The sequence below is a fragment of the Stigmatopora argus genome, chromosome 12 (genome assembly GCF_051989625.1).
Source record: "Stigmatopora argus isolate UIUO_Sarg chromosome 12, RoL_Sarg_1.0, whole genome shotgun sequence".
Taxonomy (NCBI): Eukaryota; Metazoa; Chordata; class Actinopteri; order Syngnathiformes; family Syngnathidae; genus Stigmatopora; species Stigmatopora argus.
Genome location: NC_135398.1, coordinates 15,979,310 through 15,993,313, shown reverse-complemented (window position 1 = coordinate 15,993,313; position 14,004 = coordinate 15,979,310). Strand labels below are relative to the sequence as shown.

Below are 14,004 nucleotides of genomic sequence, written 5' to 3'. Positions count from 1 at the left end.
CATATACCTGGTGAAACAGTTTTTCCCAGTAGTCTTGGGTCATGAGACGAAAAAGTGCCAGAAAAGCCCAGCCGAAACTATCAAAACTGGTGTAACCATAGTTGGGATTTCTTCCAACCTTTATGCAGTCAAATCCTTCTGGACACTTCCTATAATACAAGTGTACAGAGACATTATTTTAAAAAACGGTTTAGATCAGGGGTAGCAAACAAGTTAGACACAAAGAGCAAACATTTTCAACTGTGAAACAGACCCTAACACACACAAAAACACACAATTAAAATCATATTATTCACCATAACATTTTCTCCCCCCCTACAAAAAACAATGTGTTCATTTCAAGGGAAGTGTCGACCCTCGTTTTGAGTGTTTTTAAAAGAGTATAACGTGACATGAAACGAGACAGAGTCACAGTAAGTATATAAAAAATATGATAAAACCAGAGCCACATTCATTTTGGCCAGGAGACCCATGTGGCTCAAGAGCCGCATGTTCACTACCCAGGTCTAGATTACCAAAGGGAGTGGACAATTAGGTAAATCAGTTGTGATATCGTGCGTGCCACTGTAACAAGGTTAAAACATCTCTAGTATCAACATTATGAGCCTTGCGGCCTTTGGCTGCAGCAGGGTGTCCAGTAAGTCCATGTCACTGCTATCATTGCCATTATATCAACTGTGGAGGGCATTTGAAATTCATCCCACTCTGCTGAACTAAAATGCACTGCAGTAAAAGAGATTATAGAGCCAGCCAGATGGATACCAAACTGGGGTTCAAACATTTTTCAGTTTGTTGCTTCAATTTCTGATCTTCATTGTCAGCAGGGATGTATTGCAGAAAATATTTAGGTCTGGCAGTGGAGAAGAATGTGGGCTGCCATGTCAATCTGAGTGCAAAATAATTTCATAATGACTGGGAAACAGCTGGACAAAGAGTGCTGCTGGGAGAACAGCTGGACAGCTAGACAACCACCAACCAACCAGCTGGGGAGGGATGCTCACTAATATGCAGGAGACACGGCAGAACAAGCTTTATCATCATCAGCACGACCATTATCTCTCTGTGCTGAATGTGTGAAGCCACACATAAGATAATTTCATATTTCAATTATTTGAATCTCATCTCATTTTCTGAACCACTTTATCCTCACTAGGGTCGTGGGGGGTGATGGAGCCTATCCCAGCTGAGTTCAGGCCAGACGCCGAGGACACCCTGAATCGGTGGCTAGCCGATCGCAGGGCACAAGGAGACAGACAAACATGCACACTCACACCCATACGTAGGGGCAATTTAGAGTGTCCAATCAGCTTACCATGCATGTTTTTTGGAATTGGGAGGAAAACAGAGTACACAGAGGAAACCCACGGAGGCTCAGGGAGCGGGGAGAACATGCAAACTCCACACAGATTTGAACCTAGGACCCCAGAGCTGTGCCACCAGGCCGCCCATTATTTGAATTATGTGAACCAAATATTCTATCAAAAGATAGTGGGCCACCTGATGGTGTAGGTGTTCACTTGCCTGACTTCAATGCAGGCAAGCCAGGGATCGATTCCCGCTTAGTAGTGGTATGTTTGTGGGTGTTAATTTTTGTCTGTCTCTTTGTGTGCCCTATGGCTGACTGGCGACCAGTCTAGGGTGTATACTCTGTCTTTCACCCGATGTCTGCTGGGATAGGTCCAACAATCCTAGCAAGGATGTGCAGAACGAAAGATGAATGAATGAATACAAATATAGCGATGTGAGTTTTTATGAACACAGTCATAGACATTTAAAAACATGTAGAACTTAAAGTACATTAATTAGGAAAACTTCACACCTTAATATTTGTCTAGCTTCAAAAGAATAAGACTTATTGGATGGAGTTAGTTTTTCTTCGGAAGAGCACAGTCCAAATCCAGGGGCAATAATCAAGATGTAGACAGTTTCATTAATATGTAGTGGCATGGCTCATTATTGAGCCAAAAAAGAGAGGTGACACTGACAGTGATTATACATAACCATACTCCTGGAGTATCCTCCGCAAGACTCCCCAAAGGATCACCATCTCCAAGTCCACAAAACACAATGTAGACTGATTGGCCAAACTCCTCCACACCCGGTCATGTAAATCCGAAGGATCTTTTTTTATGTACCCTAATTACTGCAACATGCTCACCTTAGAGATATTTTAGAGATATTTTAGAAAAAAATACTTAATATGCCCCTCAAATGTTCCATGGATGGTCAATTGTATCAGATTACCATGAGAAATAAACACCCGCTGCTATGAAAGTGGCAGTTGAAAATGATCTTCCACTTACCCCCGCAACAACCAACCAGAATAATGCATTCCTTAAATTGATTGCAACAACAATTCCAAAAATTAATTCATAAAAAAGTGAAAATCCTTGATTTACATACTTTTGACATACACCTCATAATTTGCATGTCTGATCTAGCTCAACTGAGTCATGGCACACTGCTGTGTTGATGGTCATGACAATGGTGAGGTGTGCCATGGGAAATTGCCTGCAAAGAAGTCATATATTATAACATTCTGAGAGAAAAGTAGTAATATTGCATAATTAAAATAGAAATATTAGTCCATGGGCGGCCCGGCGGCTGAGTGGTTAGCGCATCGGCCTTAAAATGGAGGACCTGGCTTCAAAACCAAATCGGTCCACCTGTGTGGAGTTTGCATGTTCTGGCCTGCCTGGATTTTCTCCGGGTACTCCGGTTTCCTCCCACATTCCAAAGACATGCATGGTAGGTTGATTGGACACTCTAAATTGCCCCTAGGTATGAGTGTGAGTGTGACTGGTTGTTTGTCTTCTTGTGCCCTGCGATTGTCTTTGGCTGACCACCAATTCAGGGTGTCCCCCGCCTCTGGCCCAAAGTCAGCTGGCATACGCTCCAAATCTAATATTCAAATTAAGGTCCACTTTGGGCTGCGGGAGAGAGCTTTTTTAAATGGGAGTCAGATCTACGAGAAGTCGTCTCTTCCTTTGTTAATTAAAAGAGAATTGACCATTGAAGCTTCAATAATGTCTTGTCTGCCTCTCGTCTCACAAAATCCTCAGAGCAAAAATAAGAACACTATAACAAACCCTCGACCCCAGAACTGCGAGGCTGACTCCATAACTACTCGGCCGCAGGGTCGCCCAGTGAATATCAAATAAGCAAATACAGTTATACCTCTACTTACGAATGCCTCTGGGTATGAAATTTTCAGGTTACAAAATGTTTTATATGCAAATGAGTGACTCGAGATACGAAAAAGATCCAAGTTAGTTAATTTTCTTATCTGTTATTTTATTTTGAAAATATTGTCGCGGATGCATTGATTCTCGCTTTAGAGACCTCGCTACCCTCTACTGGGCTCTCATTTAATCATATATAGACAACAAGCATGCTTGTTTAGAACCAAAAGACAATTGTTGCGCTATTTAAAAAAAATCTCTTTTGAAAAATGGTTGTTTAACAAATAAAAGTTGAGTTTCCACTCTTAGAGAAGGTGAAGAAATTCAATGACTTGTCTATTAGGATCCGACAGCCGTTTCATAACAGAACGATCATGGACCCAGCGGAAAGCCACCCAAACTCGCACCGACGCTCTCGTCTTCTTCTTCTTCTTTTTCACCTCAGGCGCCTGAGGATTACCCTCAGCAGCGCTAGAGCTGCCACTGGAACACGGATTAGTTCATCCAGGGAGTTGCCCAGGCCGCGATGGTAGCGTTCGGTCATTAAGGCCGGACAGCGGAGCCATTGGTGTTCAGACGACTCAGTTTCCTCGTCGCACAGGCGGCAGCGTTCCGAGTCGGATTTCCCCATAAGGTGGAGCCAACGGCGGAGCAGGGGGTGGTGTCCACTGCGGAAACGAATCAGGTCTGTGCGGTCTCCTTTCGATAGGGCAAGTTCTTCCTCTGTGACTTTCGTAGTGCAGGTCTGCAAAAGGCGAGGGTGGGAGAGGGGGGGAGCGATCTTCACGTTGGATGATGGCGCGTCTTGTGGCTGCGTCCGGGGAGGTATGGGTTTGGTCATCTGACGAGCCAAGTTTAGCTAGGGCATCGGCCAGGTCGTTACCGCATATGTTGCAGTGGCCCGGGATCCACAGTAGCTGTAGTCGCTTAGGCGGAGGGAAAAGGGCGATGTCACCCTGAAGTCTCCGAATGGCGGGGTCTTGCGTGTGGGGGTTTCCCATAGCTTGGACCAGCAATTTGCAGTCACTGAGGATGATTGATGTCTGCCAGTCTGCTGTTTCCCTCAGCCAGGAGAGTGCCTCGGTTAATGCCACTTTTTCAGAGTGGTAGGAGCTGCTGCGGACGCCAGTGGCACCATGCCATTGGTAGATGATTGCAGTCTCCTTAATGACGACGAAACCTGCACCACCGTCCGCAGTGCCTTCTTTGGTGGATCCATCTGTGAAGATCTGTAGGTCCGGTTCACCCATGCTTCTGATGAGCTCTTCGGCCTTATCTCTTTGGATGATGGTCGGCATGTGTTTAGAGACTGCAGTAAAGGCGGTCTAAAGGCTCTCGTTGACGCCAGTCACCCTTCTCGAAGCTCCCCGACCATATGGTTTTAGCGGTAAGCTCCCCAAGATCTTTTAGTGAGTTTATAATGGACACGCCGTGGTGGGGGCACCTCAGAGACGTTCTGGCAGCGGAGGAATCCCGACTAGGAGGTAATTCTGAGCCTCCATCCACCTTTAAACCCACCCTTTGCTCAGCCTGTCGCTCTGGGCTGCCAGCACAGCTAAGTCATAATATCCAAGTTCCTCGCTCGACCTCGCCCGTCCAAGTTCATCGCTCGACCTCGCCCGTCTAAGCTCCTTGCCCAACCTCGCCCATCCAGACGCCTCGCCCGACCACGCCCATCCAGACGCCTCACCCGACAACGGCGTTCCAAGCTTTCCAAATTCCCGTGCCGAAGCCACGCAAAATACTCCCTTTGCCACCTGGGCCGCCAGTCGCACCCGTGCCAAAGCCACGAACCAGGCTTCCAGTGCCGGCTGGCCCGCCAAGTTCCTGCCCGCCAAATTCCTGCCCGCCAAGTTCCTGCCCGCCAAGTTCCTGTCCGCCAAGTTCCTGCCCGCCAAGTTCCTGCCCGCCAAGTTCCTGCCCGCCTAGTTCCTGCCCGCCTAGTTCCTGCCCGCCTAGTTCCTGCCTGTCCGGTTTTGGCCAGCCCAGTTTCTGGGTGCCCGGTTCCCGGCTGCCTAATTTCACCCTCTCCGGTTTCTCCCTGTCCGGTTTCGGCCAGCCCGGTTTCAGCCTGCCCAGTTCCTGGGTGCCCGGTTCCCGCCTGCCGAGTTCTTGCCCGCCCAGTGTCTGCCCGCCCAGCTCTTGCCCGCCCAGCTCTTGCCCGCCCAGCCGGGGCCCCTGGACGAGGGGCTCGGCGACAGCGAGAGCGACTCTCCGGCGCCCCTGGACAAGGGGGTCGGCAGCGGCGAGACCGACTCTCCAGCGCCCCTGGATGAAGGGGTCGTTGGCGGCGAGAGCGACTCTCCGGCCCTCCCGGCCGAGGGGGTTGGCGGCCCCCCAAGCAGTCAGGGTAAGGTGCCTGACAACCGTTCTAAGATTCTGGTGTCTGTTAAGGGCAGGGGGCTAGGCCAACACTTAAAGGACCAGCGGGGAGCCCCGCCTGACGGGCTACTCCCACTCCTCTCCAAATGCTGACGTGGACGCCTGCTGGATAGGCCCCTCCTACACCTCGTCTCAGGCCGGCACGGATGCCCGCCGGATCGGCCTCACCTACGCCTCGTTTCGGGTCAGCGTGGACGTCCACCAGATCGGCCACTCCGACGCCTTGTCTCAAGCCGGCGCGGACGCCCGACTGACCTACCACTTCCTCCCCTCGTCTCTGGCCGGCGCGGAAGTTCCGCCGGACCGGCCACTCCCGCGCCTTGTCACCGGCCGGTGCAGATGCCCGCCGGACCGACCACTCCCTCGCCTCGTCTCTGGCTGGCACGGACGCCCGCCGGACCGGCCACTCCCACGCCTCGTCAAAGGCCGGCGCGGACGCCCGCCGGACCGACCACTGCCTCGCCTTGTCTCAGGCCGGTGCGGATGCCCGCCGGACCGACCACTCCCACGCCTCGTCACCGGCCGGCGCGGACGCCCACCGGACCGGCCCCTCCCTCGTCTCTTCACGGGCTGGCGCGGACGCCCCCTGGACAATGATAATGGTTCACCGTCCGTCCTCCCTGCCTGCTTTTCGCTTTTCATGGACATTCGGCATTAGGACGTCTAGAATCCGTCCCTTAGAGGGGAGGTACTGTCAGGAGCGGCCATTTGTCCCTCCAGGCTTGCCGTAAAGGCAGAGCAGCTGGAATAAATCTGTTGATTACTTCCTGAGTTTGTATTTAAACACCAATTAGTTCTATTATCATTGTCAGATCGTTCCTGCATGCGTCCTGCATGCTGCTCCATATTCCTGCATGCGTCCTGCATGCTGGTGCATATTCCTGCATGCTCCCGTTTTGGTTCCAAGCCTTTGTTGATTTGTAAAGCCCTTTTAATTTATTAAAGATGTTGTTTTGAAGCTAATGCCTCGTCAAATCCTACTTTCCCACGCCTGGGTCCAAATCCATTCCCGATCGTGCCACGACGACACGGCGCGATCGTAACAATTTGATGTATTGGCACAATATTTACAGAGAAAATAGGTAATTACCTTCTGTTTAATGAACGCCTTTTAGTTTTTCAATAACACACTTGACTTATTAATTATTAATTTATTATTGTTATTAGAACCTAAGATCTTCAATAGCTCCCAAGCCATTTGACTTATTGACATCAAATTTACAGTTTAACGAACACCTTTTGTTTTTTTAATAACCCGTTCCATTTATTATTAATTTATTACTATTATTAGCACCTAATATCTTCAATAGCTCCCAAGCAATTTGATGTATCGGCACCAAATTTACAGAAAAATAGGTATTTACCTTCTGTTTAAGGAACACCTTTTGGCTTTTCAATAACACATTCCATTTATAAATTATTAATTTATTACTGTTATTATTACCTATTTTGTTCAATGGCTCCCAAGCCGATGGACGTATTGACACCAAATTTACAGACAAGATAGGTAATTACCTTGTGTTTAACGAACACCTTTTGTATTTTAATAACACATTCCATGTATTAATGATTAATTTATTACTATTATTAGCACCTAATATCTTCAATAGCTCAAGAGAGCAGCAAGCTAACCTAGTTCAGGTCAGGCATACTCATCGATAATACTTGCAAATGCTCAAAGCTTGAGTTTACACACTTAGAGAAGGTAAAGAAATTCAATCACTCGTCTATTAGGATGCGACAGCCATTTCTGGCCATCATAAAAAAAATGCAACTCTGCACGACGCATGGTTTGGATCCGACAGCCGTTTCTGGCCACCATAATGTCAACTCTACGATGAAGGGTTTGGACAAAAGTAGCGTGAGAATGTTAACATAAAACATCCACCCACCCATAAATCACGCTTTATCTATGCCTGCTCCCCGAAATACTTTTTTCTCGTCGTAACTGAAAGACTCGGGGAGACACGATGGTGCTGGACGCGCTGACCCAAGACGCCGTTCCACGTCATTTACAAAGTCATTTCGGGAATCATTTCCGCCAGCGAGTTTCCAGGTGCACACACACACACACACATCAATCCGTACATCACGCTTTATTAGGATTAGAGAATAGATAAAGCGTGATTTCTGGATGGGTGGATATTTTATAAATCCCGTCACGACAGAAATAAAAGTGTTCCGGGAAGCACCTAGAAACTCGCTGGCGGACCAATCAGCCACGCGGTGTGTTTTGGGCACATCATGTAAAAACAATGATTCATACGTTAACTCAGATTTCAGCTGTAACAAATAAAAGTTGAGTTCACACACTTAGAGGAGGTGAAGAAATTAAATCACTCGTCTATTAGGATCCGACAGCTGTTTCTGGCCACCATAAAAAAAAAACAACTCTTTACCTTGCACGGTTTGGACAAATGTAACGAGACAATCTTAACACACATACACACACACACACACACACACACACACACACACACACACATAAATCACGCTTTGTAAGGATTATAGATAAAAACATTCAATTCAATTCTATTGGCTGTCTCACAGCAACCACTATCCATGTCTCAAGATTATCTCTTACATACGTGTCCACCTCAGCTAAATTTTCCCCTTATTAATGATTGCAATTCCCCTTATTAAGCGATTAAAAACCGTTCAAATGCAACGCGGCACACGTAAAAGTCTAAAATGTAGTACTGTCGTACCTCGACATACGAGTGCCCCGACATACGAGCAATTTGAGATACGAGTAAGATTTTGAGCAAATATTTATCTTGAGATACGAGATAAATTTTGATATACGAGCAGACCCGAGAGGCTGCTCATAAGAACATCATGGGCACTGTCTCTCTCCCCGCAACTCCCTCGTGTAATGTCTCTGTGGTCGCAACACCCTCTTGTAATGTCTGCGAGCACTGGGCGGGCATTGCATTTTTTCAGTGTTTTTTCCCCCCGTTAGTCAGTGTGAATGGCGTATGATACTACTTCTCGTTGGCAAGTGGTCGTGCGTTATCCTGTTGTGAGGACATTTGTGAGCATCATTTTGGGAATTTGGGGTGGAGGCGGGGCAAATAGAGCCAACCCGGCCGGGAGAAGAAAGGTATCAAAATTTAAAACAAAATTAGAATTAAGTTTAGTGTAAGGTTAGATTAAATTTATTTTTGAGTGTGTCTGCATCATAATCCAAGTTCATTTAAATTTGTTTATGTTATGTTACGAGCGCGTTACCGTGAAAAAAGTCCCCCCTCTCTCTGTCCGTCTGTCTCCCCCCTGCGAAATCCGTATAATTTTAGTACTATTAAACACATTTTAGGAATATTAGTATATAGTTGTGTAAGGACCGTGGCCCGAATGAGAGAATTTACATATAAATTACACCTGTACTTATGAAATTTTCAAGTTCCAAAAAAAGTTCTGGAACCAATAAATTGCGTAAGTAGAGGTACGACTGTACAAACGTACGCATCCATACAGTTGTGTTAAAATTATACAACTCCCAATGCTGTAAAGTATTTTAGTAAATCTGACATTCAAATTTTTCTCTGCATCATAAACAGATTTTGATAAATAAGAATTTAGAAGTGTTATACCATTTTCTAGTTTACAAGTCGTAATTTGCTCTGATTATGAGATTTCTAAAGTCATCCTTCAACACTATACACTGCTGTACTGGTTGAATAATTTATGACACAACCTTCTGAGTAGAAAATGTGTATGTTTGTGCACAGTTGAGTCTTGCGGTATTTGTGCACACTTGAATCTTGTGCTGTCTGAGCAAACTTGTCTGCGTGTGTTTGTGTCATCATACCCTATCCAAAGCTTTAATTTGGAAATCTACTCAGGGATTACTTGTTGGAATACACTCAAAAGATTAAGCATCCTCTATGTTTTACGCCCTCCATCCTGACCCGCTTAATATCTTGTCTCCACAGCTAGCCTAAGAAGTCATATAAAAAATACAGTAGCTAATGATCATTTTGTTCATAAATAAATTTGTAATGGGGAAAAACAATCTGATGAGCCCATCATATAAACTTTTTTGTCCAACTTAAATTATATGTCAAACAGATGAATCCATACACAATACGTCCATGCGTAGTTCAGGATAAACACACTTTGAAATATTTAAATACATAATTATACAGACACACAAGTTTAAAGGAAAAAAAGATTAAAACCTTAATTTTCTTATCTTATCAGTAAACCCGTTCCAGAAAAGGCATGAATACAACTAGCAAGAACAGCACAACAGTAAGTTGTAGGTAAACTGTGGAACAGCTGGATCGGTCTGATCTTACTGACCTAAAATGATTCTATTTCCCCTTTAATGCCCTTAAGCATATCTGCTTTTCTCTCTGAAATGAACACAAGTCACTGAGTCCGATTTTACTTCTTAGGAGATTAAGTCTCTGTGCTTTTTGGGAGGATAGGTGAAGGGGGAGGGCTGGATTAAACCAAACAACATTCAAGCCTCTGTGATTCCCATGGAAACGAAGGAATAGTTCTGCGTCATAAAACTGCTTTATTGTTGTCTATAACAGGTGTCAGGTGTAAAATATCTAAACAGATTCCTACACAGACTCTAATATCATGAACTTTTGGTATTGACCAAATACTTATTTTCCAACATGATTTGCAAATAAATTGTTTAAAAATCAAACAATGTGATTTTCTGGGGGGGTTCCCCACATTCTGTCTCTCATGGTTGAGGTTTACCCATGTTGACAATTACACGCCTCTCTAATCTTTTCAAGTAGGATAACTTGCACAATTGGTGGTTGACTAAATACTTATTTGCCCCACTGTAAGTGTGCATATAGTGTGTGTGTTCGTGGCAGATGTGTTTGCAAATCACAAAATGTGTTCTCCGTGAGATTAGTCTCAAAAAATCCACACTTTTAAGGGCAAATTTCAAATGCAAAGCATGTTATATTTGTGTGTAAGACAATTTACATTCACATTTGATGAATGTGTATGTGTTTTGGGTCAGATCATCTCACTCAGATGTGTTATTAATCCGTAAATATGTTTAGTATAAGTGCATTAAAATTTGTGTTTTGTGTTACATATGGGAGTGCATCGAAAATGTGTATATGTTCATAATGAGACTATGATCTTGATAGCAATATGCTTGTAAATGTTCTCCTGACCAACCGATAACGTTAAAATCATTTATTTGTCACAACTCCACTGGCAACCCTGTTTAAGATTAACAACCATAAAGTAAGATAAATAAATTCAGTACAAGTGACACTAAGAAAAAAATATTCTCATCATTTTCTCAATTTTCACCCTTAACTAGTAAAAAAAATACTTCACAGTCACAGAAGGCACTTGTTTAAGCTAGAATTCAAATTGACACAGATGGGTATTTAGTTCACTATAACCCCTGAACTAGGCCTGGCATGGTGAAAGTCATCCTGTTGTGCTTGTTTCAAAAGCATTTGCAGATTTATAGGATTATTCCGTATGTAGGCTGAGTAGCAATATTTGGATGGTGTCACAATTTCCTGTGACAGGCACGCTGTGACACCAAAAAGTCCTTCTCTGCAGGCGGGCTCTTTGTAGATGTAAAGCTATTATGATAGCATTCAATATAACAGCACATTTTAATTGCTTAAAACACTGTTTCATTTGGTAAAAGTAATCTATTGTGAGTTTCCAATTACTGTAGATTTTATGAGAAATAAAACTCAAGGGCATGTTTATTCTCAACCATCGTAACAGAGTATCAATCCAGTAATCAAGTCGCCTCCAGTTCAACCTCAACATTATTTGGAGCTTTTGAGATGATGAAATCTCCTGAAAAACCCTCTCCAGCTGGCAAGTCCATGCCTCTCAGAACAGGGTGCCAGTGGCACTCTGGTGATAATCCACGCGGCATGTCGTCTTGTGCACAGCCTTTCTCACGCTACAACTCTCCCTCATCAACCCCACCCCACCACACACACACACACGCACAGAAACACAATCAGCCCTCTATACATTATGTCATGAACTCAATTATGGAGCCACATCATCTTATCTGGTCTTTGTATCGCTTTGTGCTGGTTCTACAAAGACTTTTAGCACAAGGCCTGCGGCCCGTAAACATGACAGGCATCAGATCAAAAGCTACTATAGATGTTTTACTGTTATATAACAGCATACAGATTATTTACTAGTAGGAACTTACCCTGCATCATTGCCATATCCACATATTAAAGCATCCTTTGCTCCTTCAACTTTGTAAAAATTATCTAAAGGAGATGGGAACAAGAATACCATCATCTAAAGTGTCACGTTGCATGTTGAGTAATACAGCAGTAGTATAACAGTTTTGGACTGACCGTCACTGGTGAGAAAGTCTTCCATGGAATTCCAGGTTTTGTTGTTGCAGGTGAAAGACATATTTGTACTAAAGGAAGAGTTGACGCACTGCGTGAGGCTACGGACACACTTTTGACGCAACAGCCCCATGAAAAGCTGCAGACCAATAAGGGCAAACACGCTGAGGCAAAAGACCGTCAGGATCATAACATCTGCTAGTTTCTTCACAGACTGGATCAGAGCTCCTACAATGGTCTTGAGGCCTGCATGGATGAGAGGATTCAACAGGGAGGTGGTTTGTGCGTCCAGTAAATGGAAATAATGAGAACAGAGTTAAAAGATGTCAATTACCTGGGATGACTGAGATGGTTTTCAGGGCTCGTAGCACTCTGAAGGTTCTTAGTGCCGAGACATTACCAAGGTCTATAAATTCCGTCACATATCTTGATATTGCGGTAGAGAGCATAGAAAAGGGTTGCTTTTCGTGTGATAATAAAAGTTATCAAGTTAATGAATCAATAACAAATATGTCAATCGAACTATTTGATCTAAAGCGGTTGAATTGTTAACCCTACAGCAGCTTGACCACGGACTTCATAATTATTATTTATAAATCTCTTTCAGGAGAGAGAGTATAATTCACTTAAACCATCTGTTGCTATTCATTCAACATGTGTTTTGAGCTAAACAGGTCAGAAATCAAATAAGTTTTGAAAGAACTGACACAAGAACATTTTGTGTGTGGATCCTACATTACTGTAAGTAAACGTTGTTACTTACGCCATGACAATGACACTGAAGTCCAGCCAATTCCATGGATCCCTCAAAAAGGTAAAAGGAACTATACAGAATCCTCGAGCAAATATCTTTATTGCTGACTCGAACGTATAAATTGCCGTGAAAGTATATCTGAAAAAAAATAAATGAACAAGGTTAAGAAAGGAAAAGTATTTTTTTTTCAAAAAGTCCATGCAGCTCAAGATGAGATGTCACACAAAATTTTTCACTTTACTGTCTACTGACAACTGGCTAAAATAAATTCATAAAAATACACCAAATAAAATGATTTTATGTAGCAGATTATGTGAATATGAATACATTTTCAGTAATTCAATAATAAATGTATTACTACTATTGATTCATTTTCTGAACCGCTTATCCTCACAAGTCGTGGGGAGTGCGGGAGCCTATCGCCGCTGACTTCGGCCACAAGGCGGGGGACACCCTGAATTGGTGACCAGCCAATCGCAGGGCACGAAGAGGCGGACACCCGTTTACGCTCACACTCATACTTACGGGCAATTGAGAGTGTTCAACCAGCCTATCATGCATGTTTTTGGAATGTGGGAGGAAACCGTAGTACCTGGAGAAAACCCACGCAGCCGCGGGGAGAACATGCAAACTCCACACAGATGGACATGAACTGGATTTGAACCAAGGACCCCAGAGCTGTGAGGCCAAAGCGCTAACCACTCGCCCCACCGGGCCACCTGCGATTTTCAATATAATCAATAAAAAGAGACAATAAAGTGGTACCTCTACTTACAAATGCTTAGACATGCAAAATATTCAGGTTACGCAAAGCCTCAATGGGAACCACTTTGTCCCAAAATACGAAAGAAAAATACGACATGCCAAATGAAATGAAACATCACTCAAAACATAAATACACTTCATGTGTATTTTTTAATTTTTTTATTGTAAATTTTTGTAGTACAGTTGTTTTCCGATTGTCTATTTCCCAACACCTCGCTGGCCTCCCATTGACTAGAAGAAAGCTGCGTCTCCATGATGAAGGCATAACAGAGCCGGGGAAGGCGGCCACCAGCAGAGTATGCCACTGTATGTATGAATGTATGTATGTATGTGTGTATGTATATATGTATACTATATATTTTTTTCCAAGATGGCGTCGTCACGCGGAAGCCAGTGGCAGTAGCTCTGTCCACTCTTATGTTTTTCGTGTGTTACAGCCCTTCTATCTTTTTTTAATTACATTTTAGTATTTCTTAATACATTTCTTTTTACTTTACTTTGTACTTTATACTTTTTACTTTAATGTTTTTACAACTTTTCTTGTTCTGTTAGCCTGGCTTCTTTCTGCTACTTCTTTTTTGGAACCATTCAG

At 43.9% G+C, this 14,004-nt stretch overlaps 1 protein-coding gene across 1 annotated transcript in view; it reads right to left on the bottom strand.

Moving 5' to 3' along the window:
* The window catches only part of LOC144086196 (sodium channel protein type 2 subunit alpha-like), an 86,916-nt gene that overhangs the window by 52,974 nt on the left and 19,938 nt on the right, over positions 1 to 14,004 (bottom strand). Inside the window, 5 exon segments of the mRNA XM_077616040.1 lie at positions 8 to 149; positions 11,743 to 11,806; positions 11,897 to 12,139; positions 12,228 to 12,319; positions 12,657 to 12,785. Coding sequence (XP_077472166.1) covers positions 8 to 149; positions 11,743 to 11,806; positions 11,897 to 12,139; positions 12,228 to 12,319; positions 12,657 to 12,785 — 670 coding nt within the window.